Genomic DNA, 14,368 nt, shown 5'->3' with positions numbered 1-14,368 from the left:
TACTACCAGGGACATTAGAATTAGCACTCTTATATCCAGAGGACCAGAGTGATGCCCTATGTCGCCAGGTCATCTGGATGCCTACCAGGGAATATTGTAGGTTGGCTTCTAAAATTGACTTGGTCCCTAGGCCTTTGCTGGGCTTTCTTAGAAGGAAAGCTTGATTTTCTTGAGAGAACTAAAGCTTCTGGGTTTGTTGGTGGGAGTTACTGCTCCTCTTCCTTCTGCCACACTCGCCAGCATTTTGGCAGCCAGATTGGGCTTTTTAAAGATTTATTTGATTAAAAATAAATAAATTAAGAGCTAAATTGAGAGAACTTCCTGAGCTCTCAATTTGACATCTTAAGTGAAAGTGCAACTTGAAAGTAGCTCTCCCCCTAAGTCTTGTTAAATATGATGGCCAGACTGGAAGAAAAGCATGTTACTTTTCTTTGAAGTCTGTCTAAGCCTTTGTGGAATATTGCCGTGAATTTCAAAGGGAAATATCATTCTTCTTTTGCTCTCATTCTGAATTGATACTGTCTCCTCCTTCCAAATCCCATTTTTCTTTCTCTCTTCATCTCATCTTAATCTATGAAGATGACATTCTGAAGCACAAGGATTCATGTATTATGCATTTATTCATTCACATGGGAACTATTGACTGTTTTTTTATATGTCAGATACTAGGCACTTTGGGCCAAATGGTATAAAAGAAATCATAGGGGATATCCATGTTCACAAAGCAAAGAAAATGGCACTAAACAATTAAAGTCCCTAGTGAATATATAGTTATATAGTGGCAACTATGACTTACATAAGTGGAGACCTTGAGGCTTGGATGAGGTATAATGCATTAAAAAAAAACTTTCCAAGGAATTACTTTTGTTCAATGGTCTCATGAACAGCTATTAAATGGATCAAAGTTATATCATGGTAGCAAAGAAGAAGGACATAATACATTTTACACCAGAAGGAATAACGTGTTAATGTCGTGTGACGGGGGAAACACTAATATTAAAAGTAGATTTTTCCCTACAAGTAAACACACTGGATGGTAAAAGACAAAAAATATACTTGGACAGCTCTAGATATTCACACAGTGAGACCAAAGTAGGATGCTCTTAGGGGAGGATCACAAAGGTTCAGTAGCTACGGGCATATGATCATATAAATGATGTGTATTGAAATGAACTCCAAGAGATGGAAATGATAGGTTTTATGTTATTTTGCTTCTTGATTTTTTTCCCCTTTGTCACTTTTTTTGATTTCTGTATCTTTTGTCTTGTATGTAAGATTATCTGTTTGGGGGAGAATAAGGGGGAGTACAGAAATGGTGTGACAAAAGCTGAAAAAAATGCAGCAGTGATACTTAGTAGACACTATGCTGAAAATGAACTGTATAACTTGGCAAGGGGGGAGTGGGGGTGGGGGTGGGAGGAGCCACGAGGAAAAATCTGGGAGAAAATGAAGGAAGAGCTGACACTGTTCAAACACCATGTACTCATTACCTGACTTAGGTAACCGAAACCCCTCTGAACATCACCTTCACAATAACTGTAATTGTCTTGTAAAAAGTAGTTTTGGATTGCTAAAGTATAGGGTAGAAGAATGGTGAATCTTGGATCAGACTGCATAGAATATTGTGGCCAGAGGGTAATGATGTAGGAATGGAGATATGAGGATGGGGAATGAAATTTGTATTTGAAAAAAAATGTTGGTGACAGGATGGCATAAGATAGAGGAAAGCACATTTAATTACAATAGAAAACTAAAACCAAAGGTAAGTATGAATTTTTTAAAAAGAAACCTTGATTGGATAGGGGTATGGACATGGCTCATATGAGAGAGCATCTGCCTTACAAGCACAAGGCTGTGTGTTCAAACCCAGAGCCACAAAATAAGCAAACAAATAAAAAGTTCCCTAGGATGAAGGACAAGGAATTATGGAATTCAAGAAATGACAGAGATGTAAATAAAAAAGAAATGGGGGATGTGCGAATGAGAGTAAGTACTGTCTTTATGTTCTACTGTTCTCTGTTCCAAGTCATAGATTTGAGAAGCTACCCTTAGTAATTAGGTGGCCTTCTCTGTCCATGCAATGCTCTGTGGCCATCATTTTATTCATCAGAACAAATAGCATGCTCTCTGTCTGGTTGAATCAGTGGGTATTTTCTATAATCATTTTGCCTCTCAGTATTTGGTATTTGGTAACATCTTCTAGAGGCCTTCTCTTTTCCTGGTCTCCCTGACATCATAGTTTTGTGGATAACCTTCTGTATATCTGGTCACATTTTGTAAGGTTCTCTATAGGAATATTTTGTCCTATCTGCCTAATAAATACTGGTATCTTTGCTACTCTTCTAAGAACATTTGTTCCATATATAGTCATATCCAAATACCAATGATAATTTAGCGCTTTTTAAAAAATTATTCTATTAATACGTTTTGTTAATTGTGAAAATACTGTACAGAGTGGTTACAATTACATTAGCAAGTAATGAGTACATTTCTTATCTTATTGTTGCCTCCTTCTTTGTTTCCCCTTCCCATCCCTTCCCATCTCCACCCCCACCCCTGCCAAAGTTGTAAAGTTCATTTTTCGACATCACATCTTATACATCTCATTGTTGCAGTGGGTCCACTTGTATCCTTACTTAAACAATTTGTTTTTTTCCCTTCCCCTCCACAAATTATACCAGCATCAAATACAGTGAAAACAGGGGTTATATCATGGGGGAGGGACATACAAAACAACAAAGAAATCATCTAATAAATATGTTAGAAAAAATAGCAAGAAAGAAAAACCATTTGAGTCCTTATCTTGGGGTTCATTTCACCTAACATCAACTTATCTGACCATTTCTGCTTGTCTCAGACATATATTAGTTATTGCAAATAAGGGAAACTATAGGGCCTATGTTTCTTTGGGCCTGGCTTACTTCACTTAATATAATTTTTTCCAAGTCTTTCCATTTCCTAACAAATGGGGCAATGTCATTCTTTCTGATGGAGCCATAGAATTCTATTGTATTTATTTTCTTGATCCATTCATCTACTGAGAGGCATCTAATGAGTATCTTCATTGTACACCCCTGAACATCAGATGCAAAGATGTATTGTTCATGTCCATTTATGAATCTCAATTGGAGTTCAGTCTCAATCTTGTTTTCCCTTTAAATTACTCCCAACTACAAAATTGTTCCATCTACAACTATAAAATTTGTTTCAACTACAACTATAAGTGATGAGCTCATGTACTTTTAATTTCACTACTTCCTAATGTTTCTGAAAGGTATAGACTCCTCTTTTCCTTCTTCATGACTCTTCACAAACCTTTCTGAATCTCACTGTTTTCTCTTTTTAATATTTTTATTGTAAACATACTGTTCAGAAGGGTTACAGTTACATGAGAAAGGTAATGAGCACATTTCCTACTGAGTATTGTTACCTCCTCCTTTGATTTTCCCCTACTATACCTTCCCTCCCCAACTCCTCCCTCCCCTCCCCAAGTTGTAAAATTCGTTTTCAACATAGTGTCTTGTATGTCTCATTGTTACTATGAGTCAACCTGTATTCTTGTTTCAGCAGTTTGTTATTTCCTTCCCTGCCCCCCAAATTAGAAAATGTATATACAAGATGCAGGGCACCAGAATAAAATAGAGTGACAACAAGGGTTATTACCATAGGGGAAAAACATAAAAAAGAGATAAAAGAAAAATCACATAGTACATTAAAAACCACTATCACAGCATTATTCACTATAGCTAAGATATGGAACCAACCCAGATGCCCCTCAGTAGATGAACAGATCAAGAAAATGTGTGTGTGTGAGTGTGTGTGTGTGTGTGTGTGTGTGTGTGTGTGTGTGTGTGTAATGGAATTCTATGCCTCCATCAAAAAGAATGTTACTGCCTCATTTATTAGGAAATTGAAAGACTTGGAAAAAATTATATTAAGTGAAGTAAGCCAGACCCAAAGAAACATAGGCCTCATGGTTTCCCTTATTTGCAATAACTAGTATACATCTAGGATAATCTTACCAGACAAGCAGAAAAGCTTAGGATAGGGACACAAGAGGAATCCCACTGATCTCTAAATTCAGAAGAAAGACCAAATATGCATTGCAAGTACCAAGTTAAATAACCTGTTTTGTCTAATTTGTTTCTATACCCCCATTCAAAGTTTTGCTCTGGGTTCACCTGTGGCTTTGCTGTTAATTTGTCAATATTTTTGTTGGTCATGGCACTTGAACTCAGAACTTGAGAGTTGTCCCTGAGCTTTTTGCTCAAGGCTAGTGTTGTACCAGTTTGAGTCACAACTCCTCTACTGTTTTTTGGTGGTTAATTGGAGATAAGCATCACATGGACTTAGTTGTCCTGGCTGGCTTTAAACCATGATTCTCAGATCTCAGCTTTTGAGTAGTCAGGTTTATAGGCATGAGCCACCAGTACCAGGCTTGTCAAATCTTGATGCTTCTGAAAGTATATACATACTCAGGTTGAAATCAACTCAAGGTAATTAAGTTTAATAACCCTAGGGCTTTCTTTACTCAGGTGTCCTTTCACCATAACCTAATATAGTGTTACTTTACCTTTCTGCTCATATTGTAGATAATTAATGGAGAAAGGAAGGAAGAGGTGAACAGCTTCTAATGAATACATTGTATACTCAGGACTCTAAAAATGGTATTCATTAAAACATTTCAACACAATAGGAAATAATTTGCATTCATGATGATTCAAATCTGGATGGGTAAAGATAAATGATTATTTTTGCTTATTTACATGGACTATTTTCAGGAAATTCTGTGTGATAAGCATTTGAAAAAATATCATCTGTCTTTACCTCTGAACAGCTCACCATTTGATGGGTATATAAGAGACATTTGAAAGAATGAGGATGTACTAAAATTGAGTATGTGGAAGGTGGAAGGTATGAGTTCTGATTCTGGGCATCTGCAAAGAGTTTATATGAGAGATGCATAACATAGGTCCTGAATGCAGACATAATTTGGAAGAAGGTATGAGGAATGGCTTACAAACAGAATGAACAGCTTGCAGAAAGATACACTAAAAAAGTGTAAATTATTTTCATCAAGAATTGGATGCCCTATTTAAACCATTCTAATAAAATATTTTAAAGTTTATGTGCTTGTGCATAATCTGATAGAAATAATTCTTTGAACTTACATCTCACACTATGATATCTAGAAGTTAACTCGCACAGAAATGGCTACATCTCTGCACTGCTGTCATTTAAGTTTGATGAAAGTAACCACTGAAATTAGAACACTGTTGGTATGTGAGTCTCTAGTCTGGTACTCAGAGTAAGGGCTTTCTGCTTGCATAGAAGAGAAAATGAAGTTGAACTACCTGAATAAAACAAGATTTGGTTAAAGATATATAGGAGTGCACAAAATGAAATTAAAATGAAAAGAAGTCTCATAGGCTAAGATACTATAGGCAGTGGATGGTGAATATAACCAGACTAAGATAGAGGAACAATTAGGATTCTTAAATGACATATATTCCAAAATTTGATCTTCTGGAAAGAGAGAGCCATTCTCCAAAGGAAATCAGGAACACGTCCTGAGTGGATGGCTAGAATTATTTTTTCTGCATACCTACTTTTCTCATTTCTTGAGCATTTTGGTTTTAAAGTTTTCCCTCTCCCAATTAATAGTAAAAATCATAGTTACCTGTTTTCCATTTTTGAAGCCTTGTATATGACTTTCCATAAATACTCAGATTATGGTTTGAGGGGACTTTTTGCCCTATCACACTTATTTTCAGGAGGTAAAAATCAACCAGTGTCTGGTTTTGTACTTACGTATTATATTATTGTGCATGTGTGTATAGAGTATGTGTGTGTATGTACATGGGTATGTGTTTCTTAGGATAAGGAAGTGATACCAGCTAGTTGGCAAAAAATTAGGATTATATTCTTATATTCCCTTATACTTCTTATTTTAACTGATAGACTCACTCTGTCAAAATAAAAGCAGAAAAGATTGCAAGGCTGATGTCTGTAAATTGTAGCTACTCAAGAGGCTGAGATCTGAGGATTGTTGTTTGAAGCTAGCCTGGGCAGAAAAATCCCCATGAGGCTCTCATCTCCAATTAACCACTCATAAGCCAGAATTGGTGCTGTGGCTGGAAGTGTTAGACCAGTAGCCTTGAACATAGGAGCTCAGAGACAGTGCCCAGGCCCTGAGTTCAAACCCCATGGCCAACAAAACAACCAAGTAAATTAAAAATACAACTTGGAACAAGACTAATTTTAAATAGCTATTTACTGATAATTCTATTAGTCTTATCATCTTCCTCATCCCAACAAGTTATCAATTTTAATAGCTATATACTTGTAATTCTATTATTTTTATCATCCTGCTCATCCCAACAGGTAGAGAATTAATGAAACAAAGGTCATGTGGGTCTCATTTTACCTCTATTATATATGTAGCACCTGTAATCTATGACCACTATAAAAACATTGTTGAAAAATTCCACCTCTTTATAAAACATTGTATATATAACATTGTAATTTTGGACTGTCCTGCAGTGGGAATCTGTTGCCTTACAATACACTGGAAATGTTTACGTAGGATTTGTATGACCATCTGCCAGAGAGGAATAAGCCTGAAAATGAGATAATGACCTTTTCTACCTCATGGAGAGTTATGATGCTTGGTAACAGGATGCTGTAATTAATAATGTAAAGTCTGTGCAATGCATGTGCCACAAGGAAAAATCTCATCAAGCATCAAAACTTGCCTCGTGTTCTTAACAAATCAAACATTGCAGGTAAAAACCTGTACAGGAACTTTCGTAGTGACAGACTGCATGAGGTGTGATGAGCAGCTGTCCAAATAGTGTAGGTGTTCCTCACAGTGATTCCATGTCAGTTGTCACAGATGACTGAGGATGACTGGAGCTCCAGAGACTTCAGATAAACTTGAAATGGAGATGTTAAAACATGGCAGGCTCTGATAGTACACTGAAAGTCAAATCCTGGTGTCGGATTTGGACCAAATAATGATGAAAATAGAGTTAATGTGTACAATTGCATGTTTATCTAAGGGTCACTGAGAAATTTTCTAATTTCCAGATATTTGCTTTATAGCTTTCCCTGTTTGTGGCACTACTGAGCCATTCTTAAAAGTCAGCTTTGAGAAAATTTTTGATCTTGATGGAAAGTGAGTGTTAGAACCAGCCTATGTGGTAGATTTCTACAAGGCCAGAACCCACAGCAGGGAGTTTCTCAACTCAGATAATAAGTTGGGGAATAAAGGGTACCATGTTTTGTGGCAAGAGAAAGGTAAGACCCTACCCAGAAGTGAACCCACACACATATAGCCACCTAATCTTAGATAAGGGAGTCAAAAAATATGACGGAAGAAAGACAGCCTCTTCAGTAAATGGTTCTGACAAAGTTGGTAAAACACTGGAGGAAGACTAAAATAGTTAGATCCTTATATATTACCTTGCACCAGAACCAACTACAAATGGATCAAAGACCTCAAAGTAAAAACAGACACCCTGAAAACATTATAGGAAGGAATAGGAGAAACTTTAGGGCTCCTTGGCACAGGCTGAAATTTTCTTAATATTAAACACAACAAATCAAAGAAGGGTTGGACAAATGCAATTGCATGAAACTGCAGAGCTTCTGCATGGCAAAGAATATAGCTAGCAAGATAGATAGAAAGCCTAGGGATGGGGAGAAGATCTTCACTAGGCATACAACAAACAAGGGCCCCATATCTAAAATATATTTAAAACTCAAAAAATTAAATTGCCTCCAAACAAATCTTCAAAGAAAGATGGGTTAAAGATTTAAAGAGAGACTTTCCTGAGGAGGAAATAAGAATGGCAAATAGACACATGAAGAAATGCTCAACTTCTCTAGCTGTAAAATAAATGCAAATCAAAATAACAGTGAGATTCCACCTCACCCCTGCTAGAATGACTATAATTAAGAAATCTAATAACAACAGATGTTGGTGGGGATGTGGCCAAAAGGGAACCCTACTGCATTGCTGGTGGGAGTATAAACTTGTTCAATTACTCTGGAAAGAAATATGGAGGTTCCTCAAAAGGCTACACATAGAGCTCCCCTTTGACCCAGCAATAACACTTCTGGGCATTTTCCCAAACGATCACAAACAAGGCCATCCTAAAGTTACAAGCATGCCTATGTTTATTGCAGCATTATTTACCATAGCTAAGATATGCAACCAACCCAGATGCCCCTAAGTAGATGAGTGGATCAAGAAAATGTGGTATATATACACAATGGAATTCTATGCCTCCATCAGAAAGAATGACATTGCCCATTTGTTAGGAAATGGAAAGGCTTGGAAAAAATTATATTAAGTAAAGTGAGCCAGACTCAAAGAAACATAGCTCCCATGGTTTTCCTTATTTGCAATAGCTAATATACATCTAGGATAATCTTACCAGACAAGCAGAAAAGGTCAAAAGCTATGTACCTATTACCATATAAGATGATATGAAGTGAAATGAACCCCAAGACAGGGACACGAGAGGTTTTATCTTTGTTGCTGCTGTTTTTAACGTACTATATGATTTTTTGTTTCTTTTGTATGTTCTTCCCCCTATGGTATAACCCTTGTTGTCACTTTATGTTATTCTGGTGCCCTGCATCTTGTATATACATTTTTCTAATTTGGGGAGGGTAAGGGAAATAACAAAATGCTGAAATAAGGATGGAGATGACCCATAGTAACAATGAGATGTACAAGACACTATGTTGAAAATAAACTTTACAACTTCAGGGTTGGTGGAGGGAGGTGCTGGGTAGGAAGGGATGGTGGGGATAAAACAAGGGAGGGGTAACAATGCTCCATAGGAAATGTATTCATTACCTTACTCATATAACTATAACTCCTCTGTACAGGATATTTACAATAAAAGATTAAAATAAAACAAATTAGGCTTTCATTCTGCTATTGATGTCATGTTGAAAATAGGTTATTAAACATTCAAATCAGAAATGAAGAAATAGCATGCTGGCTCCTGCATGTATTCCCAGCCACACAGGAAACATTAAGAGGAGGATTGTAATCTGATTCCAGGACAGTCAAAAAGTGAGAAATAGCTGAAAAATGACTGAAGCAAAAAATTTGCTGCAAGTATGTTTGAAGTGGTAGAAGTACTGTCTAGGATGTATGAGGCCTTGATTCAAATTCTAGTCCTTGAAAAAGGGAGAAATAAAAAACAATTTTTATATTTTATTCTGATAGATTTTATATCCTATTCTGCCACTTATCTTTTCTGCATTTTTACAGAATTATTCTTTATAATTTCAATTTTTGACCAAGCACGGTCATGATAATAATCCTAGCTGTACCAAAGGCATAGGTAGGAAATGGTTCTCCTGAGCGAGAACATGAGCTACTATCTGAAAAATATTTAAAGCTAAAGAAACATAAAGATTATTGGGAATTTAGTTCAGTGGTAGATCACATTCCCAGAAAATGGGAGGTCCTGACTTCAACCCCAAGTAGTGCAAATAAATGAACAAATAAATTCAACCTTTTTTTGTACAAAAATATTAAACTCACTTAGATCTTCCCATAGTAGTTGATTATCTAGAAAGTTTAGTTGACACAGAATAGTTCTGTTAAGAAGTTCTGAAATCCAGACATGTATAGACATTAGATGAGAGAATTCATAAATACTGTTAGCATGATCATTGATTGAATAGAAATTTTGAATATATGGAGTAACTTTATAAACTGTACTTAAAATTTCAATATTACATTAGTCATTTAACCTATTTGTACTTAATATAACAAATGTCTAAAGCAGGAATATCTGCTTTTAAAAGGGCCAAGAAGTGAAATAGGATACATTTTTTTAAAATAAAAGGAATATCTACATAGGGCCCATTTATAACTTTAAGCTTTTGGATTCATCAAGTTTCTTTTAGTTTGATCTACAAATTGAGCCAGTAATTTATAAACAGTGCCCACATTTACCAATAGAGATTTTCTACAAATGCAATATAAATACATTTTAAAGTAATTAGTCTGCTGAGATGTACTATCATGAATGAGGTTTGAGGAGATCTGTACAGAGACTGTTGCCCTTTTCAAGTAACTCACAAATGTGCTAATTATGTGTCAGATAGGAAAGTTGAGGCACTGTGACCTTCAAGCCAACAAAATACCTTTTCAAGTTAGCCATTTCCATGTACATTAATAAAGTGAACAATGCCCTTCCACAGCTAAATAATGTATGGCTGTTACTTTATTATGTATAAAAGCAAACCAAGGAGTTGTTCCACTATTGACATATTATTAAAAGGAATGCTATAAAAAGCAGACACTGTAAATCTATTCAAGTATCATTTTGTAGTACTCTTGAAGTGGTGACCTGAAGATCTCTTTATTGTATACTTGTGATACATGAAATGAATATGTGTTTTTTTTCTGCAACTGAATGTATTTTGGAGTTGAGAAGTAAAAAGATATATGCTTTGTATATAGAAACCAGAAGACATATTTGAAAAATTATAAAAATTACTGTGGGAAAAGTGTCTCATGGCTATGATAGATAGTGAAAGATGTTGAAGAGCAAGGAAAGGTTACCTCTGTACAGAAACCCTGATTGGCTATCAAGAGGAATGTTGACCATTATTAGAGCTCAAAGAAAGAGGAAAAACCTCACATTCTTTGTTAGCCTGTCTTATGAGAATATGAACTTGTAAATATTGGCTTTTGGTAATAGACATTATGGTAATTATTTAAAAGAATGCCTATGTCACTGGAAGAGTATCTAAGTTTCAAAAGCCATAATATAAAAGAAACTTGGGTGTCACTGACGCTTGAATCAAATTCACTGCCAGAATGTCAGAGAGTGCTCATTAAGTTGTAATAGAAAATCAAGACCAGGGGAGAAATATTTAATTATCTTGTATTTGTCCAGCTGGGGAGCATATTTGATGTTGAATAAAACATGAATAGGATATAGCTATGCTTAATGTAACTTAAGTATGCATAACAGACCTCTGGGAAATAATAAACCAATTACAAACTTAAAATAGACCACAATCATAGTAGATTCCAAGAACCTATTAGCATTCAATCCATAGACAAACTTCTTTTTTCTAGTCCCTTAAGAGCTTCTCATTATGGATTCAATGGTACCAAGAGGCTTTCCTGACTCATTCCCTAGTATTTCCTTTCTACCTTGCACAATTCTCTAAGGCCTTTGTTGTTACTCATTTTAATAGATTTTTCAGAATTATTTCATAACAGACACCAGTGACATTTATAAAAATGCTGTTTGTCACTGAATTTTCAAGGAAGGTGTGCATGTTCTTACTTGTCCTGGATAACAAATGCTTCTGTATTTCCCTGATGAGCTAAAACAATTTCCATCATTTTCAATTGTATTTAAGGTGGCAAATCTTGCTTGTTCCATGTCAACAAATGAAGATGGAGTCAAAATTGTCAGAGTCGCAGCCAATCACTTGGAAACTCTATGTCCACAGGTACGCAAACTACGTTACTGGCTCTTTTATGAAACAATGTATAATTCTTCAGAATTTTATATATATTGGAATATATTCAAGTATTTTAAACACAGAAGGTAGAATTTTGTTCCAAGATCATTTTTTTCTTTCCTTGATCAATGAGGTGGCTTCTTTAGATCTGAGAGATTTGCTGCTGGAATTAAAGATCTTCCAGTCTGAAAATTTGTGAGAAAATTTGTAAGTCTGGAAATATATTGAAAATGGACACATTGAATCCTGATAAATAGGCTTATTTATTTACCTAGCTTACTAAATTCAAAGAAGCAATGGAGAGGGGTATCTGTTTTATAAAATTTATATAAAACTTAGTCTGTAATATGAATGGAAGAATGTTAGATCATTAAATGGTCTTGTCAAAGTAGAGTCTATTATTTTATAGATGAGCAAATTGGCAACTAGATAAATTAATTTTTATTTGGGTAGATTTTTTAATTAGTAATTGTTTAAACGGATAAAACAAGATGCTGACCCAAAATTCAATAACTGTATATATCTCCATCCAAGTTTTGTGTACGTGTGGTTGGGGGAGTTCTGGGGTTGACTCAGAACCTGGGTATGTCCCTGGGATTTGCTGTTTAGGAGTATTGGCTTTGAACCATGATCCTTAGATCTCAGCCTCCTGAACAGCTAGCATTACAGGGGTTATCCACTGGTATCTGGAAATTTATGCAAGCTTTTACTACTTGAAATAATAGAAATTATTTCTTGTGATGTTATGGGCTAGAGAGAAATGCTTTCTTATCAGTAAATTCATGAGTTGCTTAAATTCTGAAGGGCAATCTATTTGAATAGAATGATTTTTTACTGACCAATAGCCCTGAATCATAATCTACATAAAGGTAGTAAAAGGGCAGCTTTAAACACTCTTGTCTCAGAAGAGGCAGAAAATAGTGTGGGTACTTACTAATAAAGAGGAGAAATTGTAAAGTTCATTTTTCGACATAATGGGGTGGTGGTGGTGGTGGTAGGTGGGTGTGGGGATGGGAGGGTGGGGAGGGGAAGGGATGGTATGGGGAAACAAGGGAGGAGGCAACTGCTTGATAAGACATGTACTCACTATCTTACCCATGTAATTGTAACCCCTCTGTATAGTATTTTCACAATAATAAAAGGATGTGAAATATAATAGTGATTAGGGACTTCAAGTCTTTGGATGCCTATTAAAATTCTCTTTTTCTGCTAAAAGAAGACCATGTGTTAAGTTCTTGAATTGCTATGCTGACAGTTTCATTTCTAAGAACATCAAAAAATGAAGGACTTTGCTTTTTGAGCTTAATGTTGATTAAGGAAAAAAGAATTATCTAAAGGGCTGCAACTGGGATCTCTTACTGATGTCAGTTTTTGATAACACCTCACATGGACCACAATATGGCAATGAGGTTTCTAAAATAGCTAAGACATTGGTGGTATTCAAGAGTTCTCATATCCACACCATGGCTAAAACTTGATGCTGTTTAGTTTTGTTTTGGTTTTTTTTTTGGTCGGTCATAGGGCTTGAACTCTGGGCCTGTGCATTGTCCCTCAGCTCTTCAGCTCAAGGTTAACACTCTACCACTTGAGCCACAGCACCACTTCTGGTTTTCAGGTGGTTTATTGGAGATAAGAGTCTTAAGGACTTTTCTGCCCGAGTTGATTTGTGAACCATTATCCTCAGATCTCATCCTCCTGAGTAGCTAGAATGAGAGGCGTGAGCCACAGGCTCCTGGCTGATACTATTTACTTTTATAATATCTTTCCACCATGAAGGACATTACAGATATCTCACTGGTTTTGATTTGCTATTTTCTGATTATTAGGGAGAACTATTTCTCCCTCAAAAGTTTCTCAAAGATGTAATTGTCAATTCTGTGACTTGCATATATTGTTTGCCACTTTTCAACAGGGTTGAACAAAAGTCTGTGAGTGTATTATTCCTGTAGAATTTTCTGTAATCACAAAAGCTTGAAACATCCTAAATGTCTGTCAGCAGAGAATGTTCAATGCTACTTACAATAGTAAGTCAACTCCCCTGAAATTTGCTCTTTTCACTTGTCTTACTTGGAATTTTTCAATCCAAAAGATGCAAGGTTCTATGTTTTTTGAGGGATGAAAGATATCCAAAATAAGCAATAAAAAGGGAAAACCTCAGATGAATACACACACACACACACAATGCTTTGTGTGAAAACAAAAAAGAAAAAGTCAAGTGATATGTGTATTCATGGGAAAACTTTCAAAACATTCTCATGAGAGTTTTGATAGTTGTTGCTTCCAGGAAGGTGGATGGGAGAACAAAGAGCTAAAAACATTTTTGCATTTCATTTTACTGCTTTTAGGACTCTCAATCAGAAGTAGATGTTATATTATATATATTATATACATATATTATATTCCTAAAAATAAACCAGTTTTTAAATCACTTTTAAAATTTATTTTTATTATCTGTAAGTAGTTGTACAAAGTGGTTTTAATTCAACATGTCAGTTCATGAGTACATCTTGACCATTGTTACTTCTTTCATTTTTTCCTCCTATATCTCCAAGTCCTACCCATCTCGTCAAATTTAAGTGAGTTCTATTTTCACATATGTAGATTGAATATGATGACTATATTTGCTCACTTTTTCTCTCTCCAGTCATTCCCTCCCCTTGACATTTTCTTGATGTATTTGTCCATTGATAGGCATCTAGGCTATGGTGAATAATACAGCAATGAGCATGGGTATTATGTGTCTTTATTGTTCTGAAATGGTAATCTTTTGGATAAATGCCTAAAAGTGATATCACTGGATCATATAGTAGTTTGTTCATTCTTTCTCTTTCCTTCCTTCCTTCCTTCCTTCCTT

At 35.6% G+C, this 14,368-nt stretch overlaps 1 protein-coding gene across 2 annotated transcripts in view; it reads left to right on the top strand.

Annotated features, from left to right (window-relative positions):
* Ctnna3 (catenin (cadherin-associated protein), alpha 3) overlaps window positions 1–14,368 on the top strand; it is a 1,343,755-nt gene that overhangs the window by 841,289 nt on the left and 488,098 nt on the right. For both annotated transcript variants that reach the window (XM_013017086.1, XM_013017085.1), the window contains exon 10: window positions 11,410–11,502. In XM_013017086.1, coding sequence (XP_012872540.1) covers window positions 11,410–11,502 — 93 coding nt within the window. The remainder of the gene's footprint in view (window positions 1–11,409; window positions 11,503–14,368) is intronic.

This window comes from Dipodomys ordii, unplaced genomic scaffold, assembly GCF_000151885.1.
Source record: "Dipodomys ordii isolate 6190 unplaced genomic scaffold, Dord_2.0 Scaffold34, whole genome shotgun sequence".
Taxonomy (NCBI): Eukaryota; Metazoa; Chordata; class Mammalia; order Rodentia; family Heteromyidae; genus Dipodomys; species Dipodomys ordii.
This window is presented reverse-complemented; position numbering and strand designations above follow the sequence as displayed.